This window comes from Manacus candei, unplaced genomic scaffold (genome assembly GCF_025592945.1).
Source record: "Manacus candei isolate 608988 ecotype Guabito, Panama unplaced genomic scaffold, ASM2559294v1 h1tg000017l, whole genome shotgun sequence".
Classification (NCBI taxonomy): domain Eukaryota; kingdom Metazoa; phylum Chordata; class Aves; order Passeriformes; family Pipridae; genus Manacus; species Manacus candei.
Genome location: NW_026138065.1, coordinates 12,396,986 through 12,410,482, shown reverse-complemented (window position 1 = coordinate 12,410,482; position 13,497 = coordinate 12,396,986). Strand labels below are relative to the sequence as shown.

Here is a 13,497-nt window from a genome sequence, read left to right as displayed (position 1 = left end):
ACTGACACAAAAAGACACACATAAAAAGCAAAAGTTCAGATGAAAACTTCAGCTTGCCCAGCATCTCGTGTGCAATAGTGACCAAAAGTGGAGAAGAGTAAAAGTAAAGAAAAAACTCTTGGCTTGTGGTGGTGCTGGGTGTAGTACTTCCTGTTGGTACTCTCTTCAGCTTTTGACTTTCTGAATGATATAAGCTTTTTCTTTATAGTAATCCTCTATGGTTTTTTCCACCCTGAAAATATCAAGAGTGGTCTTGAGCATTATTACATAAGCTTTTATTGTCTATAACAACCTTTAGCAAGATGTCCTATAGGTCTGCTATTCATGGTTTTGAACAGTTGTTTTCTCCCTTCATGCTTATCTTCACACAATTTCATTTGCCATTTTATTACCTATTTATTCAGTGTCATAAAGTCTGTCTACAGTTCTTCATGGTTAGATGTTTTGTCCTTACTACCCTGAATAATCTAGTATCATCAATCAACTTCTTCACCTAAAACTTTTCTAAATTGTTTATGAATATTTTGAACAGTACTGATCCCAGTAAAGGTGAATCAGGATCAGTGATAACCTCTGCCCTTCCTAAGAACTGATAATCCAATCACACATTTCATATCTTCTAACAGGTTATTTATCTAGAAATGAATCTCCTATCTTCTGCTATGACTGTTTAGTTTCCATGTAAATCCCTGGTAAAGAACTATGTCAAACACCTTTGATCCTTCATGCAGGCTATATCAATCAGATCTCCTTTAGCTACAAGTTTAATCACTTTTTGAATTGACTTGTAAGGCAGGACAACCCCAAACAAAAAAAAAACTGTGTTGAATTTCCTAAGGTAAATTATATTTGTCTACCTAATGAGGTGGGTCAGAGGATGGTAAAATGTTAGAAAGTTAGTGGAAATTACAAGGAAGAAAGCAAGGGTGAGGTCACTTCTATATAAAACCATCATAAAATTATTATAGATGAATAGGCAGCTTAAACTGTGAATGCTAACAAATGGAAGATAATTGGATCCATGTGCATGTTTGGGTGAACATCCAAAACTGAACTTCAGAACTCAAACATAAGTCTGTTAGATGCAATGGGTTTGATTTGGTTGTAAATTTTGAAAAGGTCTGAACTTAAACAAAAGCATGTCTAAATTAAGAGAGAAGTAAGACCAAACAAATCAAGAGGCTGAAAAGGTACAGGGCGTCTGCATATAGATCATTTATGGCAAAACTGGAATGTTAAGATTCTTTTCAAGCAGGATAAAAGCTCTGGTCTCACTGGCTCTTAGGTAACCCCAGCATGGAGACCCCTTAAGACTTAATTATTCTGTCACACGTGGGACAGAAACTTACTAGAGATTTTTATTCACAAGAAGAAACAGTCAATATAGCTTAAATCTGGGAAATATTTCCTTGACCAAGCAGTATGAGCAGAGCACTAACTTGCTGACACTTCCTAACAAGTGCTAATCAAAAATAACATAGAAACTTTTAATCATAGGAAAAGTGTTCCTTGAAGACAAGCTCAATTCAGTCAGGTTTCACAGATAACAAATGTAGAGGAAAAACAATATATCACCCAAAAATGTTGTGCGTAGCCTGTCAACCCATCATCAGAAAGTGGAAAGTTACATAGTTTCTGCCTGTGGACTTCAATCCTATAGATACATTCTATATCTATAATTCTATAGATATCCATTTGCTACTGCACAGTTAAGCTTTGCAGCATTTACTGCGGCTATTAATTTGCAGTAAAATACTTCACAACCTAGAAAATCTGAAGCTGTCTAAAGTACAACAAAAAGATATTAAACTAGCCAATTTGCACCCAATATTAAATTGACGTGTTATCCAAAACATGATCTTGTCTAGCCTCTTATTCAAGGGCACTACTGAATTTTTTATGTGTGTAAATATGAAACCGAGATCACATGGACAAATGAAAAGTCTGGAGACTTAGAATCTGCAGATGACAACAGACTCATTAACAAATCAGCTGGAGACATGCAGTACAGGAATGACAGTCTTGCAAAATCTGTCACATATTTTTATTATTAATAAATCACTAATATAATTTTGACTCACTCAAGATAGAATTCCAACTATAGGAAGGGAGAGGCAAAAATTACTACATTGACCTTGGATGAGCTGATGGACAGAATAACATCTATTACATCTGGAGATAAAAAGATTCTCTCCCTCTGCTAACACTACCAGTAGGGTTACACTGATCCTTATCACAATTTTTTGGTATTAAAAGTACTGGGCTAAGCCCACTTGCTTATTAAACATATGCTTCTGAAAATTTACTGAAGCTTACAAATTCCTGTCATTTGAAGACTAGCCTAGGTATGAAGCAATAAAGAGAAGTAAAATTTTCTTCTGCACATCTCTAACCATTCCTCTTATATTGCCCAAGAAACAAATATTTAGTTTGAGCTTTTCTTTGTCAGGAAACATTGAAATTAAGTTTTGTTGCTATCAAATGTTCTCTTTGCTAATTCTGCATATTTAAGATTGTCAGTCAATTCATACAAATTCATACTGCATCTATTTTACCTGCATTATGTAGTTACATTCCAGAAGCTCCATTTTTGGATTAAGGTTTAGTTTCATATATGTATATGCTGGTTCAAAGATTCTATCATACAAACTTTGCAAAACTTCAGCTTCTTGAGCAGAACGTTTCTTCAGCCATGCCTGGAAAAAACATCCCCAATATATAAAATGTATAACAAGGTAAAATTCTGTATAAAATGTATAGCAAGGTAAAACTAGAAGCAGCCAGCAATGATTATCTTACTTGCAATATTGGTTTCCAGTTGAGGACAGAAGAACTGATGAAGACCATACCCATTCGAGAAACTGTTGCTGGAGAGGCATTCTCAATGTTGTGGACCTCAAATAACAGTTTACATGTAGGAGACATAGGAATTCGATCTCCATTTGCTAGAGTGAGGGTCTTGTTATCATCCAAAACTGAATTTAAATTCTCAATCCAGATTGCATCTACAGGACCATCTAAAATCAGAAATATATTTTCACCTGGAAAAAATAATCAAAAGAGATATAGTTCATATCATCATGCTGAAATAGCAAGAAAATAAGTTTACAAAAGATGGTCTAGAACTTAAATGTACAAAAATTTATTTTATTTATCGTAGTTTCTGCCATCTCCATGGATGCTCATTACTGAATAAATTGCATATTTAGGTAATGAACTATATCTGAAATTATTAGTAGCAAGTAAGGGCACAAATATATCTTTATAATGTTGAATATTTTTTATCTTGGTTGGCTGCCAAACAGAAACTGTTCTACTCTCTCTTTCCTCATCCTCAACAGGACCAAGGGACATAAAGTGAAAATGTTTGTGTGTTGAGATAAAGATGGGTAGATCATTTGCCTGCTGTCACGGGCAAAACAGACTCGGCTTGGCAAAAATTATTTTATTGCAAATGACATAGATTTGGATGATGAGAAACAAACACCTAAAACACCTTTCCCCCACTCCCTTTTCTTTCTCTGGACTCAACTTCTTTCCTCCCAACATAATCTAACTCTTCCTCCTCCTGCCCCACCCATGCTCAGGGAAGATGGGAAATTTCTCATTTTTTCACTAAAATAAGGGTTATTTGGGCAACTAAACAAAAGGCATTGAATATTCACAGATCCCACCGAAGTTAATGAAATCTATGATCACTCATCTGTTCTTAAAATCTAGTTGCTTTCCTTTTATTTTGAAATACAGATGAAAATACTTAAATTTTTGCAAGCAAATTTTAGCTTCATTTGGAATGTACAAAATTTCCAATTTCCAAGAAAAGCATATACGTTTCCAATATAGAAAATCCAATTTTAAAATTAACCTCCTTCCAGGAAGGTTCCCTGAAAGAATTCTCTTTCTTTAATGTAAGTATTTTTATTTTTTCAGATACAAATGAAACTCTGTGAAAAAGAATTTCAGTACTCCAATAATAAAACATTGAAATATAAAACTGGGTAATCAATGTGTCAAAAACCACAGGATAAACATTATTTTAAAGATAGTGACATTAGTACAAGTAAATCTAAACTATAGTTTATCAGCTTCCAAAGAACACATCTGCACTGTAGAACTGAAGTGGCAAGAAAATCATCAATTTTTTAATGTAGATATACTACTGAAATAATAAATTTTTAAACTGTTGCCCTTCTTAAGAAGTGAACTGTAACCTCATCTATGTTCTCTATAGGTTCCCTCAACAGGGAACTTCACCACATTTGCAAATTCAATACGCTTTTTTCAATATATCATTCAAGATGCATTTTTATGATACCAAGCGCAAAGTATTTATATACCCTTTTTGGTTTTCAGTGTTTTCCTCCACAGTGTAGAAAAGATTCCATCTGTCCAATCATTAGTTGCAGCATCCAGTTTTCCAAACATTTGAGGAGCAGTAATAGCTTTGGGGTTCATTCGCATTTCCCTATGAGGTTGGCCACATTCTGTGAGTGCTTTCATTAATACAGTTATGACCATTGTTTTTCCAGATCCACTAGGTCCAAGTGTCATCAACCCATGACGTACTAGAGAAGTTTCATACAACTATTAACAAAATCAAAATATTTCAATTAAAAAATCAAAATAAAATAAAACAAATATATGCTTTAAAAAGATTTTTGCTTGCACTTAGGAGTGATGAAAAATATACCAGACATACAAATTATATGCTCAGAATTAAACTCAGCATGCATTTGCTGAATTTTAGTGTTTTGTGGAATAGTACATAACATCCTAATCTTCTAAGCATCAAGAAAGTCTACTATAAAGAGTTTACAGGACTAAATCTTACCTAAACTTTTCAAAGCAACTGAAAATAGTTTTACAAAATTTCAAAAAGTATTTTTCGTATTATTCAAACGAAAAAAGGAATAGTAGCAAAACATTAATGCAACAGAAGTATGATTCATCACTAGTGCTAAAATACCTGAGTATATGAAATAAACATAGGGACTGCACTTTCTCCAGGACTGTATTTGAGTTTAGTTTCAGAAGAGTTCTTTACCGAATTTTCGGTTTGTCTTTTAATACTAGCATTAGGCTTGTTATGGAAGTGTCAGGGTCTGGCTATACAAGTATCTCCTGTTGAAGGAACTGAAAGGCACAAAACAGTGACAGTTCTCCTGGATGCCAGCAGCTTGTAAGATGAAGCTTATGGAGTTCTTCCTCTGCAAGCCAGATAAAGGCTTCTAATCAGTACAGGAAGAAGATTTACAGGCACCACAGTGAGCCACTTGCATAGGTCTTACACATACAATCTTCATTTTTTCCCATACTCGATGTACAGTTCTTGAGTGAGACAGTGGTTTAACAAACAACATGTTCTGACTCCTGTTTGTGAAAAATGTTTCAGAAAAAAATTTTACCTGAACAAGCTTAAGATTCCACGGTGGATGATTAACCAATCCTGCCTCTTCAACCTGATGAGCTACTGCAGTCTGAAGCTCAGCATAGGTGCTACTGTCTAACTGTATCCCCGGAAAGAGATCATTGATAAGACTAAGAAACAAAGGCTCATCTTCATCTATCTGAAACAAAAAAATTTATTAAGCAATTAAAGAAAGTATGGTTATCCAAAGAACTTTTGAACTAAAATTAGTCTCTGTTTTAAAAGAATAAATAGTAAGAATGTATTTTCTAAATACAGATGCTTACAGACAGCCAACAGGACAGCTTGCTACAAAAATAGCATTTTGAAAATGTCATTCACATGCCACACAAAATATAAATTCAAAACTGAAAGCAATTTGCCACTGAGTAGGCACTGGAATCTGTAAAATTGATTTGTAAAACAATTCCAGCATATATTGGAAAGAAAATCCTATCTGTAAATAAATCTTTAAAAGTCTAATTTCATGGATACTCATTATTCAATTTAGTTATGGTAATCAGTCTGTACACAAGTCAGTACCTAAAAAGTCTCATACACAGGTAAGCCACTAGTAAACTATTTTAACCTTTGCACACTGAGCACTGTTTACAAGTCTAATAAACTCTCTGTGCTGTTTAATGATAACATGAAGATTATTACGTTTCGATTTCTAAAGAACAGGATGTTTGAGATTTTTTTCTATTCTAATACAAAATCCATGAAAAATCCAGTAGGCTTGCCTTTAAATGGTGCTAAAATATTAGATTCTTACCAGCTTAGAAAGATTCATATCTCTTAGCCCTCTCATAACAATACTTAATTCAGTGTCATCTGGCCTGGCCCTCTTTTGAGTTCCAAGAGTCCTCAGTACTGAGAGGATATTCCTCAGACCAAAGTCATAATGGACCTAGAGTGTGGTAGAAGGTTTATGCATCAGTAACAAATTCTCTAGCTTTATTTCATCAGTATATCAAGCCTTATTTCCATATTGTATAGTAGAGTTGTCCTACCCGGAAAAAGTAGCTAAAATAGGAATTGTTGCTGTTGTTTAGGAATTATTCTATTCAAACAAACGAAGGATAATAAAGGCTGTTTTCAGGAAGGTTGTGGGGATGGAGGGGGAAAGGGAAGAGAGTGTGGTGGTGTGTGTTAAAAGGTTTTTCTTTTCTAATTTAAATTTATTGATTTCACAATTTATAATGCCACATAGCAATTATTTTATAGTTCTGTATAGCAGGGTTCTAAAAAACTAATAGTTCAATTCAAGACTCTGTCTTTCCAACTGAGGCAGCTTAAAGCATAAACTTCAGAGCAAGGCAGTGCTATCGGGACATGAGCAACTTAAATCAAACTTTAGACATTTCTTTTGTAGTTTCCAGTTTCCAATTTCCAACTACTTACTCTAGCCCTAGATAATTCTTACGGAAAAACAACATGACTGGGATAATTTTTACCTGGTTGCCATGTTTAGGCAGAGACCCTCATGCATTTGCAACTAACCACAAAGTATCATTTTTAACAAACTAATGTGCCTATGTGACCACATATTAATGAGTTAATATGGTTATTTGTTAAATAATTTTATAGAGATATTTGTTTGAATTACTTTTAGATTATGTCAATATTTTGTGAAAAAGCATAAAAGTTATGCTTCAAAAACAATCTGTACAACCCAAAATATGGGGTTTTATTGCATAAATATGAAGACAAAGAGGAAAGGAATACATAACACTACCTGTTTAGTGAGTTGCTCCTCACAAAGTTTATAAAGAACAAAGAATTTCTTAGCCAAGACCACATTATCAATAAATCCATAACTTGCAAGTTTAACTCTTATAATTATCTGAAATACAATTTTTTGTAGAAATTCCATTAGTTTCTCCAGGAGACAGGTCATCAAAATAAAACACATTTTTCCTTTCAGTTTATTCAAGATTTTTACCTGTCTATCTGGAACCATCATTGCAACAGTTCTAAACTGAATTTTGAGATTTTCTGGTAGCTCTTGACGTCCAGCATATCCAGGATTCTATATAAGAAAACATATCTCATTATTATTTACAGTAGTCAAAATAACAGTAAATGCACGTATAAATAGGTAGATCAGTTCAGAGTTAGAACTCTTGTCTACCAGTTATTAAAATTTTAATCTCCCATAAAGTCACCTTGGATTGTCTTCAGCCTTGGCATTAGGAAACATACACTTTAAAATTTCCTGCTCATGAGATTACAGGAATTAGTGTTATAAAGCCTCAAGAATCCTGTGGCAACAAGACAGCATACTCTGAAAGTTAATATTCTGTATCTGGTAGCTTTAAGAATTTTTACATTTCCATGTAAAGTACCTATTAGTCAAGACATATGCCCCAAAGAATGTCTTTGTTGTATCTCCTACTTTAAGTGAATGTTCTTTCCTCCCCCTCCCCACAGGTATCATTCTCATTAATACTATTAAAGCATTTCAAGGTAAGGTAGTAAAATGTATTAGTGTTTCAGTCCTCTCAGTGAGCACAGAGAATTCTGGAAGTTTGGTCAAACTCTCAGTCTGCATAATGAATTAAAATACAGTAATAAACAGACATAATTATGAACTGTTGCAATAATATCAAAGTCAAAATGAAGGCATGCCATTAATGAATAATCAGATTATGTGTTGAACACTTTAGTCTAATTCTATAGTGACAGCATCACTTAATTAATAAAACTGGTTATTTTCACCTTGCCATTTAACCTCTATATAATATAATTTGTCACTTCTTTGTAATTATTACTACATTTACCATAGTTAGGAAAATTCCAAACTCTGGATTTAAATCTACACAGTCTCCATCAGCAAAAATGAACTGCTTTTTCTTTTCTTTTCTTGCTGTTAAAATAATATAGATTTGTTGTGCTGCTACTGACAAGACAGGCAATTCAATTCGGTTGAATTCATCAAAACATCCCCAAGATCCGGACTGGGCAAGACCTATAAAAAGGGACAGAAGAAAATATTATCTGTTGTTCTCCATGCATATTTGAGATATCTGGTCTAAATTACTTTTCTTGCAAATAATTAAATAACAGTAGTTTTATTTATTGTCCCGTGGTCAACGCCCATCTTTCTCCAATCTGCCTATTTCCATATCAATCTGAATTAATATTAGTTGATTTACATACAAGGTTTAAAAATGAATCAAAGTCTGAAAAAATATATTTTTATATTTCGGGGCAATTGGTATATATTTTGTCCAGAACTTTCTGTGAATGTAACCTTTTATTGTAGAGCACCACCCAATTATTTGGAAAAAGCTGTACTGTTAGTCAAAAAAATTAAAAATAAGTGATTGAGAGCTACAAACAGCTAGCCCTAAATGTCACAACAACATCCTCTTTTGTATTATTTTCATTTGAGTTTTCCAGCTTTCACAATGCTTTAAAATTACTTTTGACTAGCCTGTTATAAATCATAGAGATTAAAATTAAAAATTGAAATTATTTTCACACTAACTAGAGGTTTAAATAAAACTGAATCCCAAAAGACAGAAAAAATTAAACTCGGAGCATGTATCTCTATGCATAAGCATTACCATTTTACGTCCCCACTAAACTACAAGTTTCTCATGTAATGGTACAGGATATTAGTAACATTCAAAGTGTAGACATGTCTATGGAAGTAAGAGAGGAGCATAGAGAAAGAAGATTAAATGGAAAGAGAAATCTAGCAGCACTATATTAACAGCAAGAATATTTTCATAAAGCATTATTTTCACAGTTGTCTAATTTAAGTTTGGAAAAGTAACGTATTTAGTAACAAGTAAGAGAATTGCTCTTCCTTTCACAACATTTTATGAGAAAAGCAGCATCTTTTCACAGATGATATTAAACTATCAGTAAAGAAATGGTTTTCTTTCATGTATACTGGAAGATAGCTATTTAAAAGCGAATAATTTATGCAAGTCATTCAGGGTACACTAGTGTCATGCAGTTAAGTTTAAATCACTTCAAAGGGACTCTGTCACGAATTCTGTCACACAAAGGTTTTCTAAAATTTTAATACCTTGACTGTCAAATTGGCAATATCTTCATAAGCCCACAGCTTCAGCTTTTTTATGCCCCTTGCTTCTCAATACATACAATACCACAGCTTTGAAAAATGAGATGACAGAAACTTCATGAAGTTCAAGTCCCTTATGTAGAACAGAATAACGCCATGATTTGTTGAGCCTGAAGAGGAAGCTAAGGGAAAAGCCTACTGCTGTTATCACTAACTAGTAGGAGGCACTGAGAAAAGAGCCAGAGCCAGGCTCTTCTCAGAGTTGCAGTGGAAGAAGACAATGGACACCCATTTCAATGTGGCACATTCCAAGTTAGTGGAAGTACAAAAACTGTTAAATGTAATATAGTCAAACCACTTGAACAGAGGTGTTGCAGAATGTCCGTCCCTGGAGACAGTCAAAACCCAACATGAATAAGGTACAGAGCAACCTACTGTAATGGCATGTGCTAAATGACCTCTTAAAGTCTCTTCTATCATACGTGAAGAAATCTTACCTTTGAAAATCCTACCCAAACCTCTGAAGTCCATTTGATCAGAGCAGTTAAAGACCACGACGTATTTTCCCAGAGCCTTTCCCATGTCTTTCGTTGTTTCTGTTTTACCAGTTCCAGCTGGTCCTGCTGGAGCTCCCCCCATGTTCATTCCCAAAGCCTGTGCTAAAGTTATATAGCACCTACAAATGTTAATTGATATGGATTTATTAAATTATATGAAACATACATATGCATATATATAACAATTGAGTTATGCGATAGATTCTACGGCTCCTACGTTGAAATGTTACTTCTTCATAAAGCAGTTCCAATTATTTTTTGTGAGTGCAAGAAGTTCAGAGAGGTAAAAGGCACAAAATACAGCATTTAAACATTACTTTTAAAAGAAAAAAAATTCACAAACGAACAACAACAACAAAAAAGCCCCTAACCAACCAAACAGAAAACCTCCTGGTGTTAACAAGCTAAAAAAAAAAAGTTAATGCTTATCTCATAAAGGAATTTGTCATTAACTCTTTTAACAGCTATAAAGAGCAGATCCTGCTGTTGAGTTCTGTTATGTCATCACATTCTGCAGCATCTTAACCTGTATACATTTCATTATGTTACCTTTGCCTAAATTCTCAAATGTGAAAGAATAAGGATATATGTCCTCTTCCTCAGTTATCAGTAAGAAATATTTACAATTCTAGGAAAAAAAACCCGTAAGTTTTACCCTTTTTCTTTTTCCTAAGTCTTAAAAAGTCTAGACTACTTTTTTACTTGTATATGAGCCTTAGTTATGTTTTTCATTCATGGCAAGGTATGGAAAAGTAATGCTAAAGGAATTAAAAAACAAAGTTCCTTTACAAATGATGGGTTGTCTTCAGTGTCAAATCAACATGCTCTGAACACATTTCTAAATGAAGTATTTCTGGTTTTAATTCATAATTGAATAGAGTTTAATAACTAACTGCAGTTTAGTTTGAATGACTATAATTTATTATGTCCAATTTGCACTGCAGGAATTTTCATGGTTTCTATACAATAAGAAACTTTGAAGTGACAAGAATCTCTACAGTTCTACTGGGATCAATTTTGGGGTAGTTAACAACTTTACATCAAAAATACTCATTTGCTGATGGCAGTACAGTTCACTGCAGAAATCTACTGAACTTTCCATATTGTCCCAATAGCAGTCCTACATTTTCATAAAAATAAAGGTGTTCAAAAAGTCATAGAAACACAGACACCACATAGGTAGCAAAGGAGATGATTGTAGGTTGAAAGTTATTTTCAGTTCTTGAGGGGGTCTTCTTGCAAGTGAAGTATCTTTTGGCCTTTTTTTCTCATTTGGTCAAAAGTGACATTTCAAGACAGGATTGAACAGAAAAAGAATTTTGAGAAGAAAGGAAGCAAAGAAATTCTGAAGAGGAAAAAGAAATACAGTTCTTATTGTTAAACCACATTTGAAACAAACTTGCCATTTGCTTGCCTAGTTACAGAAGAACAGAATGTGAGTACATACAGCTGGGACTTTTTCTTAGGTTTTCAAAGAAAGTAGCCACACAACCTTTATAGAATCTCTTATTACAAAATTTGAAATATTTGACTTAATCTTTTCTTCAGTATCCTGTTAAACTATATGTTGCTATATAACCTTAACACAATTAATTTCCGTTACTAAATTTTTTTTTAAGACTGGGCAATGATAAGGGATTATTAAGTGTACAAATCAGTGAGATCATTTTATCTTTTCTAAAAGATCATATTAAGTAAAAGTTTGAGAATATTTTCATGAGTGGCCTAGCCTACACAGGACTTAAAATGTACCTCTTTAAAGACAAATGTTAAACACTAGATATTAAAAGTATTCCTTATCCATAAATATTTTTCTAACCTGTCCGTAAGAGGTGTTATAACCAGACGATCAGTGCAGCCCAGAAATTCATTTTGGTAAATAAAATCAACATCTGTAATTGATACAATGACGTGATCTGGATCCTCTTTATAGTAGAATCTAGACTGCTTTAACCACTCAAAATCAGTTCGTGATTTGATGTTCATTTTTACCTTAAAAAAAAGTAAATGCATATGTTATAACCAAGCATCTACATTTATTGTCTTTGACAGTTGTGATAAAATACTTATTTGTACGTGAATAACAAGTGATTACTCAGGTTAAAGTTTCTCTGTAAGTAAATTTAAATATATCAAGCATCACATAATATGTTCAGATATATGCTAGACTGATACTAAAAAACATCCTGATCGCTTAACCTGATCATCCCAACATCTGTGTTAATCAAATTGCTTTGGTAGTGCAGTCCACCTTCTAAGTGAGAAATGCAAATAGCATACTTCTTAATCCACCAAACACATTGCAACAAAGGGCATGATGAAGGAAGGATGTGACTGAGGCATGGAAGGCAAACGCTGTATAAACTAATAAGCCTATGTCATCAGCAGTAAAAATGTGAGAGGTGTAGAGTTGAGGGACGCCATTATTCAAAAAATAAAGTAATGGTAACAATTTAGCACAATCTCAAAAGTTCAAATATAGGATTGCAACTATTTGCCATTTTTAGTAGGAATTTTTGTTTATTTCTCTTATATGTACTCTCCTTAGTAAAGTGCAGCCCCATGTCAACTACTGAGATTCTGTAACAAGCCATGGGGAAATTAATTATAATGATACAGTTACAACATCCTCAGCAGTCTCAACTTTTTAAGTTATGCTAGTAAGACTAATACAACTTTTTTCAAAGGAAAGAAATACGAAAAGGGTTTTTTCTATCAAAATAACTTATAGGAAGAAGTGAAAAATTTAAATATCCAAGGTGTAGACTTTTGGCAAAAATATTTAGTTGACAAAACAAATTAATGCTATTCTAGATTAAGCAAAATTTTACTGCTTTGATTATGGTGAGGTTATGGACATCTTTTTCTTATACACACATACATACACATGTAACAGTAGCTGCCACATATAAGAAAGAATATTATGACAGAAAACGCATTTAATTGTCAGAAATCAAAATCTATACTTTACCAAATCATCAAAAATGTCACGCTGATGCACATGAATGGTAATAAGTGTTTCATATTTCACTCTGTCAAACTTGGAAAGATCAAGTGTGGTCTGGCCAATCAGTGTATTCAAAATATCCAGAAATCTGGCATTGGTTACTTCCATTATTTTTTTGTCTTCCTTAGCATTCTTTAGAGCTTCTTCTGAATCACGTGTCCACAATATTTGAATTCCCAGTAATCCAACCTAAAAATGTAATATTGGAAAAATATACAAAATAATCACTTGTTGAACTCAAACCTTGTTATAGAAGTCTTGGGTGGGAACAATAAATTGCGGTGTAAACAGTCACAAAATATCACTACATCCAGCATGAATCTATCTCACCAGGATACTGTGCTGAATTAATTGGCTCTGCTGTGCCTTCCTGAGAAGACATTTTAAAATTGTTCCAAAATTTGTCATGTAGTGAGATACACTCAAACTAAGGATGAGTGTCAGTTTCTCTAAAAATCCTTTAGAGTGCTCCACATAAACATAACGT

At 33.5% G+C, this 13,497-nt stretch overlaps 1 protein-coding gene across 3 annotated transcripts in view; it reads right to left on the bottom strand.

The window, feature by feature from the left end:
- DNAH8 (dynein axonemal heavy chain 8) overlaps positions 1-13,497 on the bottom strand; it is a 125,778-nt gene that overhangs the window by 58,939 nt on the left and 53,342 nt on the right. For 2 of the 3 annotated variants that reach the window (XM_051783440.1, XM_051783439.1), the window contains exons 42-52: positions 12,975-13,199; positions 11,823-11,995; positions 9,944-10,122; positions 8,191-8,378; positions 7,353-7,439; positions 7,146-7,253; positions 6,183-6,317; positions 5,406-5,567; positions 4,338-4,584; positions 2,800-3,041; positions 2,556-2,696 (exon numbers count right to left, since the gene is read on the bottom strand). In XM_051783440.1, coding sequence (XP_051639400.1) covers positions 2,556-2,696; positions 2,800-3,041; positions 4,338-4,584; positions 5,406-5,567; positions 6,183-6,317; positions 7,146-7,253; positions 7,353-7,439; positions 8,191-8,378; positions 9,944-10,122; positions 11,823-11,995; positions 12,975-13,199 — 1,887 coding nt within the window. The remainder of the gene's footprint in view (positions 1-2,555; positions 2,697-2,799; positions 3,042-4,337; positions 4,585-5,405; positions 5,568-6,182; positions 6,318-7,145; positions 7,254-7,352; positions 7,440-8,190; positions 8,379-9,943; positions 10,123-11,822; positions 11,996-12,974; positions 13,200-13,497) is intronic. The other variant, XM_051783442.1, reaches the window with a different exon arrangement.